The sequence below is a fragment of the Barbus barbus genome, assembly GCF_936440315.1.
Source record: "Barbus barbus genome assembly, chromosome: 24".
NCBI lineage: Eukaryota > Metazoa > Chordata > Actinopteri > Cypriniformes > Cyprinidae > Barbus > Barbus barbus.
In genome coordinates this window covers 6,213,227-6,230,360 of record NC_136752.1, presented here as the reverse complement: position 1 = coordinate 6,230,360, position 17,134 = coordinate 6,213,227, and the positions used below count along the sequence as shown (strand labels likewise).

The 17,134-nt window shown below is 36.0% G+C and overlaps 1 protein-coding gene across 1 annotated transcript; it reads right to left on the bottom strand.

Annotated features, from left to right (window-relative positions):
• Window positions 1-1,216: 1,216 nt before the first annotated feature.
• LOC306844350 (serine palmitoyltransferase 2-like) lies at window positions 1,217-16,910 on the bottom strand. Its single transcript, XM_079376407.1, has 12 exons — window positions 16,671-16,910; window positions 13,722-13,913; window positions 12,828-12,982; window positions 11,724-11,872; window positions 11,174-11,298; window positions 10,527-10,620; window positions 10,087-10,192; window positions 8,345-8,564; window positions 8,052-8,178; window positions 5,080-5,215; window positions 4,785-4,914; window positions 1,217-3,453 (listed from the first exon to the last, which is right to left on the bottom strand). The coding sequence occupies exons 1-12, from the start codon at window positions 16,809-16,811 to the stop codon at window positions 3,295-3,297; spliced, it is 1,734 nt and encodes a 577-aa protein (XP_079232533.1). The 5' UTR covers window positions 16,812-16,910; the 3' UTR covers window positions 1,217-3,294.
• Between the last annotated feature and the right edge of the window lie 224 nt (window positions 16,911-17,134).

The following is a 17,134-nucleotide window of genomic DNA, read 5'->3' as shown; positions in this document are numbered from 1 at the left end:
TTGCTTTCCCATCACTTAGATAAAGGTTCATCTTTGTCTCATCGGTCCATAAACACAGTTCCAAAACTCTTCTGGCTCACCTTTGTGCTTTTTTGCAAACTCTAATCTTGCCTTTCTATTTTTGGTGCTGGTCAGAGGTTTGCATCTTGCTGTGTAGCATCTGTAATTCTGTGTCAAAGTCTCCTGAGGACAGTAGATTGTCAGAGCATCACCCCAGCTTTCTGGAAGTTGTTGGTGATTTTACAGACACATCTTTTAGGATTCATTTTCACAGCTTTTATGATTTGTCTGTCATCAACTACTGTTGTTTTCTCAGCCGATCAGGTCGTTGTTGGTTGCTGGTGGTTTCCAAACTCTTGATTTCTCCATGCCCTTTGTTTTTGCTAGAGCTCTAACTGACTTCCTCTTTTCTTTTAGCATCCAAATTGCTTTCTTTTCTCTCAAAGTCAGCGCTCTCATCTTCATCCTGGTTTGTGTGTGTCATCATCGAATGCAAGATTCAGAATACAGAAGTAATGTATATAACTGATACGACACATTCCCTGCTTTTAATATCTGAAGAATTAATGCAACAGGACACAGCTGATCACTTAGAAAGACCTGTGAGGCAACTGTCCCAATACTTATGCTCACATCAATGAGTGGGATGAACTCTAAAAGTGCTGTTCTTTTTATTTGGTAAAACATGTAGGTGTTGAAATGGCTAATAATAAAATGTGACATTCTGTAGTTTTGTCTCATATTCATATGTATATATACACAGAAAAGTTTACTGCAGTGCGTATACAACACTAGATATTCTAGTTTATCATTCATCACACTGTAAAAATTATATAATAATTTAACAAATTTTAACTTTATTTTCTAAATATGAGATTTAACTTGATTTTTATAAACAGTTCAATATAATTCAAGTCAAAATGACCTGTAACTTGCCAATTAAATTTAAGGCAGTAGCTAGACTTAAGTTTTTCCATCTAAAGCAGCTGGGTTTTGTTTCTTTAACAGGGTCTCATTTGTCTTTAATAATGAAATCATTTAAATTGAACTCAACTTTAAACTTTTCATTGAATATACATTATACCTTACATAAATGTCTATCATACAGTCTGAATACGACTACTGAGTAAAAGATCGCTCTTTGTTTATAAAAACAATAAGAGTAATGATTGCTCTGCTTTTTCTGAGATCTGATTATGACAATGAAAAAAATGTTCAAGATAAGTTATTTAATTATCTTCAGAAACAAATGATCAGTCACATTCAATGAATTTCAGTTTCTTGCATGGAGAAGTGTGACAAATGTGAAAAAACTGCAACTCAGAATGTACAAAAAACAAACAAACAGAAATTGTGGAATTCCCTTTGGTTTCAGTCAAATGCAGCTCGGTGGCATTACTTGCATTTATACAAGCTGCTTAATTAAAGCCAATGCGCCAACGTCATATCTGCATCTCTTAACAGTCATTAGTAGCTCTGAAGTCACATACGTCTACATTCAGAGACATATTCAGAGCTGCCTTTCCGATTAAGAACAAGACTTAAGAACACAAAAGGGAATGAAGGGCAAAAAAAAGTACATCCGACAGGCATTCATAAGCCACATCATCATACATACAAACAATAGCTCTTCATATCATATCAGTGACCCGTATTTAACACTTTTGTTAGAACAACACAACTTCTTAAAAAAGATTTAACTTAAGAGCAAATCAAAAGCATATAACAATACAAAAGGCAACACAAACATTTTTCACTGCTGTCTGTTAACAGCAGATATTAAGAATGAAACATTGAGTGAACAATGTCAGTCTATCTCTGTTGGCTCAATGAAAGATCTCTGCCTTTGTGAAATGCCCTGGCTAAGACATATTACACTTAGTAAGTGTAGATATCATACTTATTCGTGAGAAATGCAAACTGTCAGCAAGTAACAGATATTCAAGTAAGGCATAAAGGCACCTTCCACAAATAGAGTACAAATTATATCTTGAAACTCAAAAATTGAAAATCTTTAAATAAAAAATGCATTTTTTAAACAGATGGTCAGTGTAAGGCTTTAAACCTTCAGAAAATGTTAATTATGAACCCAGAGATGTCAAACTAAATATTATATTGATTTTTTTTTTTTAAATATGAGCTTTTGCAAAACATGTCTATATACAGTATAACTCCCCAGAATTTCTGCGATTTAATATTTATTGTTAGAAAATAACAATGAAAACTAATTAAAAGCCCAAAAAAAGGGACAAATATCTCTCTATATAACAATTTGTGTAAAAATTGTCCAAATAATTAGTCTTTACAAGCAATATGGGCTTTGTTCCTCTAGTGCTTAAAAAAAAGGATAGCGATAAGGGACACCAAACTGTACCCTATGCGTGGAAAGTACCACAACTCAAATTGAAATACAGAAAAACAGAGAATGTTGTCAGTATTCGTCTGTGCAAGTTCATTAAGACATCGCTAATTTACCTATACAATCATATTTGCATTGTGAAAAAGATTAAATATTTGATATGTGACGATTTATGGTATGTGAATGCAGTATTGAGTTAAGACACGGCAATTATGTGCATTAATAAATGTGTGTCAATATTTTTATAGATACATGTATATGGCTATGAAGTCTCATTCTTATTTACTGTTTAACTATAATAAATTCTCTCCTTCATAAGTAGATTTCTGTTTTATATATATATATATCTTCAAGTTTTTTCCCATTAAAAGGATGACACTTGCTGTACAAGTATATTGCCAGTGTGAGAACAAAACATTTTCTTCATTAAGATTTCTGTCTTGTTTTCTAGAAAAAAAATCTAAATTTCCTTAAATTTTGCTAAACTGTATAATATAAGACTTTAATTACGTTTATTGTCCTCCATTGGCATATTGTTTTTTCTTGTTTAAAGCATAAATCTTACTAAATTTGGTAAGAATTCTACTTTATTAATTAAAAACAGTTGCAAATGGAGAAAAAAGACTGAGTAACCTCAGTAAATTAACCTTAAGATTTTTTTTTAATGGAAAACAAGACAAAAACACTGATAATATTTGTATAAAATATCAGAAAATTATTTTGTGCACTGTTTCAGACTGTGTAGAGGGTTGGATAAATTAGCCCTGACACTAAAGCATTAATTCTGATGCTGAACACAGTGATGTGAATTCTGTACTACAGTTGATATTGCACGATGAAACAAATTATTGATTACTGAACCCAGAAGTAAGACTTGAAATTTGGTCAGTTGGTGGACTTCAATGAAATGAATCAACATGAGAATGACACTCAGGTTAGACATGAATCTCTCTGGGGTGGAAGAAAGACACATTCAGTCCAGCATGAGAAAGTGCGAATCCTGGCGGCTCTCCAGTTCCTTCTCTCCCATGTCTGTTTTTTCTTGAGTATTTCAGCTGGAGTAGATCTCCAACTTCACTGATGGCATTTAAAGCCTGAGAGAGTCAAGAAGAGACAGTGGGGTTATTAACACTTGAATAAATGTTTGGTTGAGTTAATAATATGCTGGGTTTGGTAAAACATGAGTAATTGCTAAATGATAACAGGATGTTTATTTTTGGAGAGAATTGACTGCGAGGTGAGTCAGAGATTCATAGATGAATAACTGAAGTGTAGGAACACTGATTTTTGGTCTCCGCCACTTCATGTGGTTTGATAACATTAGCTGTGAGGTTAAACAGGGACAGATCTTGCATAAAGTTACCTATGAGAGCTAACAGGTAAAGTTTAGAACTGGTTTGGAAGTTGAAACAAGTAAACTTTGTTTTATCTTTTACGTTTTCTTCTTACCTTTTACCTTACACATTAATAGATTTATTGGTGAAGCTCATGAAATATGTCAGATATATGGAAGCCTGTTTCCGCCACTGAATAATTAAAAGGAATTGCGAATTCTCACAATTCAGATTTTTTTTTCTAAGAATCACTTGATAGAAACTCGCAATGACGAGTTACAAAGTCATAATTGCGAGATTTAAATGTGTAATTTTGAGAAAAAATTAATTGCGAGATATAAAATCTGAATTGTGCGATATCTCGCAATTGTAAGGAAATAGTCTTTTCTTTCCCTCAGAATTAGACATTAGAACTCGTAATTGTGAGATTATATCTCACAGTTCTGAAAAAAAAAAAAAAGAAGTCAGAAAAGCGAGATATAAACTCGCAACTGTAGCTGCGTTTCCATTACCCTTCAAATTGCCTAAATTGAAATTGTGAATTGAAAATACACCCAATGGAAAAACGTCAATTTCGCTAAAACTCCCATATATAGCAAAAACGTTTTTACGCTTGCATGAGGTGATTTTTCAGGCAATTAAAAAAAAACTAATATTTTGCAAAACCGCAACTGAAACTGTTTTTTTACAGGTCACCTGGCGTACATAAGTTACATAATCATTCATGAATGTACAATAAATTCCAAGAAACATCTCATACATGGCTGCTTTGAAGTATAAGGGTCTTTCCTTTAATGCTTGGATAACCCCTTATTTACACTGCACAAAAAGATACGTCCAAATCTCCTTCGATTAAAAATAACAGCTAGTGTGGTGGCTGCAAATGCATAAACCTACCAACATCTGTCGATATAAACTCACAATTGCAAGAAAAAGTTTTTTTTTTTTTTTTTATTCAGTGGCAGAAACTGGCTTCCATACAGAGTACTATTTTACCCCAAAATCAACATGAAAAGACAAAAACATTTCAATTAATTTTTTGTCATTATTTTTTACAATTATTGTTTTACTAGTGTTCATGTGATACTCACTTTGTCGAGCATCTCTCTCGTGTGGGCGGCAGAAACACAAAATCGTGCTCGGGATTCAATGATTGGTGTGGCGGGGAACCCAACCACCACTGTCCCAATGTTCCTCTTCAGCATCTCTCGCCCAAATGCTCTAAACAACAGTAGACAAAATAAATTAATGAGTCTACAAAATCAGCACAAGAATTGTTTTTAAATCATCAAAAAAAACCAAAAAACAAAAAAATTCGACATCCTCTGGCTAGCATATCACCAAATACAATAGCCATGATTCAGTCAAACAAAAAGTGAGACCGACCCGATTTTAGCTGGCATGTAGAGCATCAAGGGTACAACAGGGGAGTCATTGTTCCCATAGATGATAAAGCCCATCTCATGTAATCTCCTGCGAAAGTAGGTTGTGTTTTCTGACAGCTGACAAAGTCTTTCTTGACCTGCATAAAAGAGAAAATACAAATCATTGTCACTGCAAACCAGCTTCTGTAAGTAACTATTACTCATACTTCAAGTAGGTTTCGGTGTGTAACTCATCCCACACTGTTTGAGGTGTGGACATGAATCATTTCTCAAATTGTGTGACTTGTTAAGACAGAGGTGTGCCGTTACATTTCAAAGTGCTCAGAAATACTGAACCTGCACAGCAACACAAAAAAACCCCCCACTCTGGACACCACAGAAACCACAGAGCTACGCCCTGATGATTTTGCACAGGCAAGTCTTATCCTTGACCCAATCAATGGTCTAACCCAATGGTTAACATGCATGTACCAAAGCAGTTTTTTTCTTGGCATTTTGTTGTGTCATTCATATGTTCTTCATATCCAACAACAGGAATGACGAAAAGCTAAATTGCAAACATCTCTGCAAGTTTGATGCAAGCACATGGCAAGTGAAAAATCGAGAGGCCGTTTTATCTGAAGCCAAAGGAATTCAAATCCACTTTGAACAGTGCAGAATGATCCTTTGGGGAGAGGTAGAAATATACTCTCCAGTATTAGTTTTCACTTGTTTGACATTCCATTCATAGTGAGGGGCTCCTGAGAAAGGAAAGCTCTTTCTCACAATATTCAGTATTGAGAATATTGGTCAAGACTTGAAGAGAAAACAGTCCAACCTTACCTACAACAGCTATGAGGAAATGCAAGTTAGTCTGGTGCTTTATAAATTAATTTTGAACTGAAATTAAACCGTTTTTTATGCTTTTAAGTAGCAGAAACTAATCGCCTTGTTCCAAACCAAAATGGCACAACTGCTCTAAACTGTATTCAACATAGTTCAATAGCATATTACTTTAGTGATCTTTCACTAGGTAATATAGTCCCTGCCATGTAAACTATAAGTCATCATGAAATCAAAATGGACAGAAATGCTGAAGTTTATTGTATATAAATTGACATTCATGTATCTTTCATCAAAAACGTTAATGGCCCCTTGTAACAACATCTCTTCTTTGATGAGGAATGGGTAATAAAGTTACATTTACAGTCCCTGCCTTCCAGAAACCTGTCACTTAGATGTTTATGTCATGTCACACGTAATCCAGAGTGGCTAGTTAATAGGGTTTAGTTCATTCCGTTCCTGAAATCATTTCTCCATTAAATAAATAGACCGCATAAAGAATAACTGTTTAATATCGTCTCTTCAGAGCCGCTTTACAGCAGAATTGAATTCTGTTTGAATCACTGATTCATTTGTTCCTTGAAACAATCTGTATTGTATAAAGCGCTATTTAAATAAATAAAGGTGAATGAGTTTGGGCCCCAAGTACACAATCCAATCAATGCCTGATGAACAAAATCAAGTCCCGCTCTACACTGTTTTTCTCGTTCAAGAAGTTGATTTACTCAGACATAAGTCACAATAGGCCAGAAAACATAATTAAAATAGCTGTTTTGTGCCCACTTTAATAGTTGCTCTCTGCGGTTGAGGAACAGGTTTACCACGTCTAATGTTACTACACTGTGCAAGTCCTCTAGGGTTGCACATTACTTGCCAAAGGTGCTTAAATTAGTCTCTGTGCAGAAGAAATCTGCTCAAAACATTTGTTCAGTGTGAGCTCATTGACCGAGTACACTTTCACGACTAAGTGAAACAAAGTAACCAACAAAGTGTAGACATGATGCAAATAAGAACATTATTATGCGTTGAACCCATGACTTTAGTGTTAATAGTACTGTGCTCTAAAAATTAAGTTACAGAAATCAGCTGAAGGTGAGAGGTTTCTTCAAGATTCTATTCCATAATTATAACATAAGCTCCTATACATTTGAGAACATCCAATATCCCACAGAGAGGAACGTTCAGCCTTCTTTCTCTCACGCTAAAACCTCACAAGGGCTTGAAGAGCTTCCAGATGCAGTGTGTGTGTGTGTGTGTGTTTGGGGTATAGATGTGGTTTTCCAAACGAACGCCCTGCTGAATCAATCAGGGGTGAAACGGAGTTTGCTGCCTCAAACCGTCAGCAGAGATGGAGTTAGCATGTGTAACCAATCGCAGAGTCATCGAGTTTACTTTTCCTAAACAAACTCAAAAAGATTGTGTTTCTGCTGATAATTAACACTTCAGCAGTAGAAATATTCTTGCAGCTCTAAGAATTTGAGTACATTGACGCAAATGCTTACAGCTAATAGTTATACAAGCCCGATGTCTGATTTCCCTGCGTTGCAAAATGTATTCCAGTTGTGCAATGTATTCTATCATTTCTTTTCTTTCAAATTAACTACTCTCATGGCAGAGCAGATTATTTCTAGTTTTCTGAATGAAAACACGTTTAATAGCACAGACATTGGAAGGTTTCTCCTTTTACAAAATGTGTAACCATCACAGTAACATTGATGTGCACTTGCAATGTGTTGACCAAGCATTTTTATCTGAATTTGCAAACTTGTGAGGAGAATATTTCTGACCTCAACAGAGCTCAATACTTTTCAACTGATGACAAGTGTTTTGCTCACACGTATCACAGGTCAAAGTTTTGTGTAAAAAAAAAGAAAGTACACAGGAGAGTACCATAGAAGTCAAAGTACAGGTTACATTATGCAACAACATTTGTTATGTTATAAATAACCACAGCGCTTCATTTCCTAAAAGTCTTCTCTTAGTTAATGCTGCCATCTTGTGGCTTTTTTTTTTTTACAAATACAATATTACTATATTGATACTATATTAGGTATTACTGTACAAATAGTAGTTGTAATAGCGGTCACACAACGATTATTCCACACAAGTAATCTTTATTAGAACTGATCCGGAATAAAATTCTAAACTCACCTAATGTGGTGCCATCCTCTCCCATAATGCACTTCATAGAAGTGATAATCTGCTGGGTGATGGGTGGGGGCATTGAGGTAGCATAAACTGCACTGTGAGAATGTAGGCGGAGGTAATCAATCAGCTCCTACAGAGAGAAAACAAAGTTAATTATTACTTTGTCTCATTATTAAATATTGGACTTGGGGGAGAGAGATGGAAATGACAGGCTGCAGTCAAGACTCAAACCAGCATGTGTGATTTGTGTAGTAATCTAATGTGATATGCCATTGACAGCAAAGTTGTCCACAAACCTTCTTTCCGCCAATGTATCCTCCAGCAGCACCAAAGCTCTTGGTGAAAGTACCCATCATGATGTCAACATCAGATGGATCCAGGCCAAAGTAGTCCACCACACCTCTGCCTCTTTGTCCTAGAGCCCCGATACTGTGGGCCTCATCCAGGTACAGGTAGGCTTTGTATTTCTTCTTTAGGGCAATGACCTCAGGAAGTCGCACTATTGAGCCCTCCATGCTAAAAAGAAAAATGCAGGTGTACTATTAATGCATTTCCATAGAGGCCTAGAAATTTTAATTTGTGAAAGTATAGGAGCACCTCTATTTGATAGCCAGAAAGTAACAGTTTGAAACATTTCAAACTGTTAAATATTTTTATTTAAAACGTATACACTCAACAAAATTATAAACGCAACACTTTTGTTTTTGCCCCCATTTTTCATGACCTGAACTCTAGATCTAAGACTTTTTCTATGTACACAAAAGGCCTATTTCTCTCAAATATTGTTCACAAATCTGTCTAAATCGGTGTTAGTGAGCACTTCTCCTTTGCCGAGATAATCCATCTGAAAACCAGTCAGTATCTGGTGTGACCACCATTTTCCTCACGCAGTGCAACACATCTCCTTCGCATAGTTGATCAGGTTGTCCACTCCTCTTCAATGGCTGTGCGAAGTTGCTGGATATTGGCAGGAACTGGAACACGCTGTCGTATACGCCGATCCAGAGCATCCCAAACATGCTCAATGGGTGACATGTCCTGTGAGTATGCTGGCCATGCAAGAACTGGGATGTTTTCAGCTTCCAGGAATTGTGTACAGATCCTTGCAACATGGGGCCGTGTATTATCATGCTGCAACATGAGGTGATGGTTGTGGATGAATGGCACAACAATGGGCCTCAGAATCTCGTCACAGTATCTCTGTGCATTCAAAATGCCATCAATAAAATGCACCTTTGTTCGTTCGTCCATAACATATGCCTGCCCATACCATAACCCCACCGCCACCATGGGCCACTCGATCCACAACGTTGACATCAGCAAACCGCTCAGCGCCAATTGCACACTCCCTCAAAACGTGCGACATCTGTGGCATTGTGACATTTTATTGTGGCCAGCCTAAGGCACACCTGTGCAATAATCATGCTGTCTAATCAGCATCTTGATATGCCACACCTGTGAGGTGGATGGATTATCTCAGCAAAGGAGAAGTTCTCACTAACACATTTAGACAGATTTGTGAACAATATTTGAGAGAAATAGGCCTTTTGTGTACATAGAAAAAGTCTTAGATCTTTGAGTTCAGCTCATGAAAAATGGGGGCAAAAACAAAAGTGTTGCGTTTATAATTTTGTTCAATTATATACACACATATATATATATATATATATTAGGGCTGTGCAATTAAATCGAATTCGATTATCATGCGCATCTCGTCAGTAAAGCCGGTTCAGTGATTGGCAGTATCGCGTTCAGACGAATCGCCTTCGATTATGAACACGAAATAGCGTAGCTTGTCAGTGAATTACGGTTCTGTGTAGTAATTCCCGCTCCATTTGAAAGCAGGTGATGGCGATTAACTACTAATCAAGAAACCGGTTTTACTCACTAGATGCGCATGATAATCGAATTTGATTAATTAATGATTACTCGCATCCAAAATAAAAGTTTTTGTTGCATATGCTTTGCAAAAAACATCAGGTTTCTGCTCAAGTTTGAAAAAAACATGCTGTATACAAAAAAAATATTTCTGCTTTACCTGTAAATTCCTTCAACGAGGATGAGGATCTTCTTCCAGGGCCGGTGGGTTCTAGGTTGGCCGTGCACGATGGCATCCCGAAGCAACTTCTCCAGACTTTGCATATCTGCGAGTAATGGTTAGAAAGAAGAATTTAAGAGCAGGCATCTTAATATGTTTAATAGGTTATAAAAAGTGTGGCATAAGACATTTTTATTGCATTTTTTTTCTCTGACGTTCATTTATATTAGATTTTTTTGTGGCAAAATGCCTATTCAGGTACATTGATCAAATGAATTTATTCCGCAAACAAATGCTTTCAGTAATGTCTGAGCCACCCACTGTTAACTTCTTTGGGTCATTAATCCTATATTTTAAACATAAAATTTGATCTAACTGGATGTGATTGTTTTGCACAGAATTTTTATTTTCAGTGTGGGCTAAAAATAGCATGAACTTACTGTTGTGTTTGAATACACGGATGGTAGAGCCAGAGAGACGGGCACCCAGAACCAGAGATGTATGATTGAGCTCATCACTTAAGACTAGACAGCCCTAAGAGAAGTAAACACATACGTTAATTAAATGAGCAGCAAAAAAGCATATCAAATAACACTAAACCTATTGTCCAAATAGTTGATAAGATACAAAGCAACATTTCAAACCTTAGGAGAATTTACAGAGTTGTAGGTGCTACACACAATCAATAAGAGAACAAAGTTTTCCATATTTAATCATATAATTATTTCTTATGGTGTTTAGGAATAGTGGTATTTGTACTTCCTCATGACCATGACCATGTGTTAATGGGTTTCTAACAAGGAATTTTAGAAGTTCAGAAAGAATTTTGCTCAAATTGGAATTCCTCAAAAGTAATCAAATCTGAATGAAAGCAGGAATGTGTACACATTCTAAAGCATAAAGACTTCCAATAACATGTTACATGACTCCGTTATGATAAATTTCCTGTGTGAACGAGCCAAAGAAATCTGTGAGGGAACAGATAGGATCCTTGAGAGTATTCCCCAACTTCCCCACCCTACATGGCTTTGACGTAAAATTCTTAGCATTTCATTTGACTTGTTTGTGTTTATAGTAAAACCCTTACTTTTCCTGTGAGTGCAGGAATATTCATAGAATTTGTAGCAAAGCCCATTCCAAAGACCATGGATGACTCAACCCCTAAAAACCTAGCCACCAGCTTCTCCAGCTCCTCATGCTTGTCAAAATTTCCTGCAAGAGAGAATGAATATCTTAATAATGCAAAAATAGATTTGTATAATAATAGAACTGTTTCCTGCTTTTTGAGTTGCTTTATTTTTTTGTGTAAACCGACTCCAGGGACGCAATAATAAAGGTTAGATAAGAAATAAGAATTTTTCATTGTGCCGCACATTTCTTTTCCACCATAAAAGCAAATCCTCACCCAGTGGGATGAATGACTCAACAAGAACTGAATATATGAATAAGTATTCTAAGTGTCAGTGAGAAGGTGGAAAATTATAATGATAAGGTCAACATTTTGACATTATAAGAAGACCAAGTATATGATCCTTTAAAAATCTACTGGAACCTACCCAAAAAGTGTCATATCATTATTTGGCCCCTTTTATCCCATAGAAGTGGCTGTAAAGCCTGAGAGAGTGAGTATTTATTACCTATCTCTTGCCTGGTGCTGCTCACTCCCACGCCGTATTTCACAGTGCACTCAGAGGCAGCATCAGCGCATGTGCCGGCATTCTCAGCAAAGCCAAGGTAGTTATATGAGCCCATATTAATAACATCTTTCAGAACATTCCCTGTGTATCTGCAGGAAAATATAAAGAAAAAACATGGAATAAATTAAACGTATATAAAATAATAATACTCATTAAAAAAAATACACATACTTCTTTTGAAAGAAAATATACGGCCTCTAAAACTCACCATATTAATTTCTGTAAAGGCTAAAGAATACTTCTGATGAGGGATCTAAAGATTCTTAATAGAAATGTATATTACCACACGCACACATACACATCTGTGCTGTACTTGATTCCTGCCTTTTTGTTGTTATCTCTGTCATATTACTTTCCACATATACACTACTGGTCAAAAGTAAAAAAAAATTAAAGAAGTTTTTTTTTGTAAGAAGTCTCTCATTTGCACAAAGGCTGCATTTATTTAATCAAATATGGAATAAAAACTGCAATATTGTGACATTTTCTGTTTCTGTTTTCAGCAGCTATATTATAATTTCAAAAATAAAATATTATCGGTAACACTTTATTTCGATAGTCCACTTTAGACATTCTACTAACAAGTAACTTTGCAACTACATCTCAACTAGCAGTCATTAGAGTATTAGTAGACTGTCTGCTTAATATCTTCTAACACTTTATTTTGATGGGTCCTCAACATACTGACTATTAGAAACTTTGCAAGTATATGTCAACTTATTCTACTAACCCTAAACCTACCCTACTGAGAGTTAGTAGACATGTAGTTGACAGGCAGTTACAAAGTTAGTAGAATGTCTAAAGTGGACTATTGAAATAAAGTGTAACCATATTATCATTAAAAAAACGGTTTCATCTTATGTTGTTTGCTGTGTTGTCTTAAATTTGTGCTGTTCTGAGCACTGAGAAAGATGCAACTTTATTTTTTTTTTCAATAAATAAATCTCTTGATTAGTTTGGATATCAGTCAAAACAGACATCTTCTGGTGGGATCTGGTAGGCTGGATCCAACATCCTGGTGTGTCGGCACAATGTGAAACTCACTCAAAGGTCCAGTTGTTGTCAGATGTGACCCGCTCCACAAGGTCCATCTTGGCTCCAGGGACGCTGCATATTGGCCTGTTCCAGTTGTCTCTGATCCTCATGTACAGATTCCTGGTGTAGAAGTTCTCAAAGTCCTGGTACAGTGGAACAAAATCCTGGAAACAGAGCATAGAAAGCAAAAACATAACACTACATTTTAATTATTTTTTAATAACATGACTAGTGATGCATCCTGAATCACAAATGTGCTTTCCATAGAAGAACCGGCCCACTGACTGAGCCTGGTTTCTTCCAAGGTTTTTTTTTTCTCCATTTCTTGCCACCGATTGTCATTGGCTTGCTTAGTTGGGGTTTAAAAGACACTTTGCACTGAACACCATTGGATGAGAACAAAACTTGAACTGACTTAAGCTGGATGATAGATAGATGGTTCTATTAGCTTCTGAAGATCTGCTTAAGTTTGAATTTTGTCTCATAATTTGTATTAATTTTGCAACATGACTGGAACTGAATAATAACATTTGTTTTTTTAGAGATAGTTTGCAGCAGAATTTGAATCTGTCTCATATCGGATTAAGTTTGCATCACTGATTCTGTTATTTTCCTGTTTGTTACTGTAAAGATGCTTTAAAACTGAAGATCAGCAGTCGGTTTAACGGCTCAGGACAAATAAGGGACTCATGATCAAGTATTACAAAACAGCACTAAATAGGCTTTGTCAAGGTGACAATGCAAAGTTTTAAAAATTCTATTTAAATGAGGTCTTTAGTGTAAATTCAGTTATTATTTTGTCTTGAGGATTACATGTAAACATCTGTTATGTGAAATACATTACTCAGGGAAGCATGAAATAAATAAAAGTCAGGCAAGCACCACACATATGTTATACCGTACCTTCTGTTCTTCTCTCTCCCTGGCCAGATGACACTTCTCAATATTCCAGCCCCTCAGGAAGTCTCGCAGATAGCCAAAAATGGTAAGGATGCCATAGCCCACGTAGGTAAGGACGGCAACCATCAGCGGTGTCTCCTCAAACAACTCCACAAATGGCTTTTTATAAAGCGAAGTGCATGAAGCATGATGGTTCTGTGGGGGAAAAGAAGAATATGAAGTGAATCTACATTGGAAAATTAATATCTAAACGTTACAAAGTGCTCCAAACAAACACGAACAGCATAAAAACAACATTAATGTACAGCGAGTCTGAAACAAAACAACAGATTATAGTAGATTTATTTTGTCCACACTAGATTAAAGACAAATCATTTCACTGAAAGCACTGAAAGAATACACACAGATACCAGAATAATGCTTAAATTTAGGGATGGGCTCTTTTAAATCTAACAACACCCTGAACAGTTTAGTAATTACATAACATTTACACTGGTAGTCACTAGTCACCCATACCCACATTCTCTATGGAAACGGTAAAACTATAGTTGGGACTGAAACCGCTAACAGCTTCAGACATGAGGTTACAGATACCAGAGATGATCAGAAGAGCAAAACTCCATTTATCACTCCGGCCGAGAAAATGAATAAGAGTTTGTCCTTACACTCACACTGCTTAACAGCAGCACGTGATCAAACTCTTAACTGCATCCACTATAAAACCTGTCTTTCCAGTAAGGAAGGGCTTGATCCCACTGTTCCAGATCCCTGAATCAGCCTTCTTACATAAAGCTGAGCTAAGTTAGGGTTAACAATGTTTGTGTCAGTGCTGAGTGAGAAAGCCTTTGCGGGAAACTTGCATTGCTAAATACAGGAAAGTCTTATATTTGTTCAGTCGGTTAGTAAATGTTGCTTCCTGAAACAAGGCAGACAAACGTTCTTTTAATAAGGATTGGAAATGTTAACTCCAACTACTGAAACTACTTACAGTAGGGCTGGATGAGATATTCTGATAATTTATTATACATCCCTATATTTAGGCTATATACTTTTTTCTGAAATGGCTTGAGAAATTAGTAATTTTCTTCATAAAATTGGGAACACTACAAACTACAATCTGATTATTTCAATTCTGATTTGGGCCACTTCCATATGTACACTTAAATCTAATATTGGCCACATAAAAAAAAAAAAAAAAAAAAGTGTACAACCTAAATAAATTAAAAAAATTAAAAAAATCCCATTGTTGAGCTATTAGACAAGTCACTCAAAATCAGTTTTGAATTGATTCACTGAAACAGCTCATTTGTGACCCTGGAGCACAAAACCAGTCTTAAGTCGCTGGGGTATATTTGTAGCAATAGCCAAAAATATTAAAATTATCGATTTTTCTATTATGCCAAAAATCATTAGGACAGATCATGTTCCATTAAGATATTTTGTAAATTTCCTAACGTAAATATATCAAAACTTAATATTTGATTAGTAATATGCATTGCTAAGAATTTCATTTGGACAACTTTAAAGGTGATTTTCTCAATATTTAGATTTTTTTTTAGATATTTTCAAATATCTCAGCCAAATACAGTCCGATCCTAACAAACCATACATCAATGGAAAGCTTATTTATTATATTATAAGATGTAGAAATCTCAATTTATAAATATTATATTATTAATCAACATACTGGCAAAACCTACCAAAACCTGCATGCTAGATTTACTGTAAGCTTTAAAACCCCCACAATACTGCACACCTGACCCATAAGTCCATTTTGATGATAAGAACCTAGTACGAGAAAAACTAGCTTGACAACACGCTCATATTCTTGGAAAAGTTGTTGCTCCAATGGAGCTCAGAAGTGCTCTGGGCAAACATTCTCAGGTTGCAAAGAACAATGTGTTGCTCTCCAGTTACATGTCAGAACACTACACTGTTGTTTTCCATGTTTGTGTCAATACAAACGGAGACAACCAACCCCAAACAATTCATTTAAACCCATAACCATTCATCTCAATGCAATGGGCTGCTGATGCTTTTCATTGTTGGGCATTATATAATAACCTCACCTTTCATTATTAAGTAATGAACAAACATTATACTATTTAACAGATCAGTAATTATTTACATTTGAATGTGAAAATAATGGAAGATCTGAAGTTTCAGTACATGTCCAACTACTTGAATGAACTAACTAATTACTTGTTTTATAGTTCTGGATTCTGATTGGTCAACATAGACACCAACTGTAGTAAAATTCACAATACAGTAGCAGTTATGACATGAAACAGCAGTTCACCAGATGAGCACAACACCCATAGAGAACAAACACTAACTTAAGATTGCAGAACAGGAACTAGCAGAATTTGTTTTAAAAAATTCACAAAATTCTGTCTTTCATTTTATTTATTTATTTTGCCATAAGGGCTATATTTCATTCTAACTACAATGCTTGAGTCAAAAGTCAAATTAGACAAATGTTCTCCAGCAGCATTAGCCTCGTTTTGTGAATCATGATCTGATAAACTAAAATTATAATAGGCCTATCACCATACCATTCATACATTGACCATCATAATTTGATTGCTGCCGAGTAAAATAAATAAATAAATATTTCAAGAGGTTTAACTGTAAAAAAAATAAAAAGACAAGCGCCTTTTTAATAAATAATGTAATTATTTGAATACAATTTTAAAAGTAACTGAATGACATCAAATAGCATTTCGTACATTTAACGTTAAACCATACGTGGAAGATGCTATATATAACGGTTAATATTTGAACACAAGAAAACTGAAACCATGATACACACCAGATGAACGCTGCTTTCCTAAAAACCCAGAATGAAACAGAAATATTTATATTCTAATTTAACTCATAGTAACAGCATAAGCGGCTCCGGTGTGTACACTGAGCGTGTTTGCGGGTGTGAAGCGCAGGAGGCGGCCTCACCTTCTCCGCCGGACGGCGGTATCGCTTCTGCTGGAACAAGCAGTGGTTCTTCACGAGCCCATTCCCGCCCGCTTTCTTGTCTTGTTTCGTCCGGTGTACGGCATCTCCGTTTAGAAGCTTACTAGCGGAGTTTTGCGTCATGGCAGGCCGGAGATATGTGCTAGGTCCCCGGCTTCACTTGTGTACTCTGGAGCTCCCGTCCCGTATCCCTCAAAACCGTCGAATGGCAAAACCACGCCCACACTCCTAGGTTACAGGAAACGAACTCACACGTTCCACACGAACTCACAGCCAATGAACAACGTCGCGTGGGCGTGGCTTAATAATAAACATTCATTGTCAACTGACGTCATTAACCTTTTAGGACGTAAACCACCCAACCTTTTGTCTGTACGTCACACATTCCGCTTTTTATGATTGGAGAGATTATGGATAAAAATGATTATGGATAAGAGAGTAATGGA

Excerpts from the sequence above, each read along its gene's own strand:
- LOC306844350 (XM_079376407.1), bottom strand. The coding sequence starts at position 16,811 with ATGACGCAAAACTCCGCTAGTAAGCTTCTAAACGGAGATGCCGTACAC. Across the intron at positions 13,914-16,670 it reads ACCGCCGTCCGGCGGAGAAG|AACCATCATGCTTCATGCAC; the intron begins GTGAGGCCGCCT and ends TTTCCCCCACAG. Across the intron at positions 10,193-10,526 it reads CCGTGTATTCAAACACAACA|ATATGCAAAGTCTGGAGAAG; the intron begins GTAAGTTCATGC and ends CATTACTCGCAG.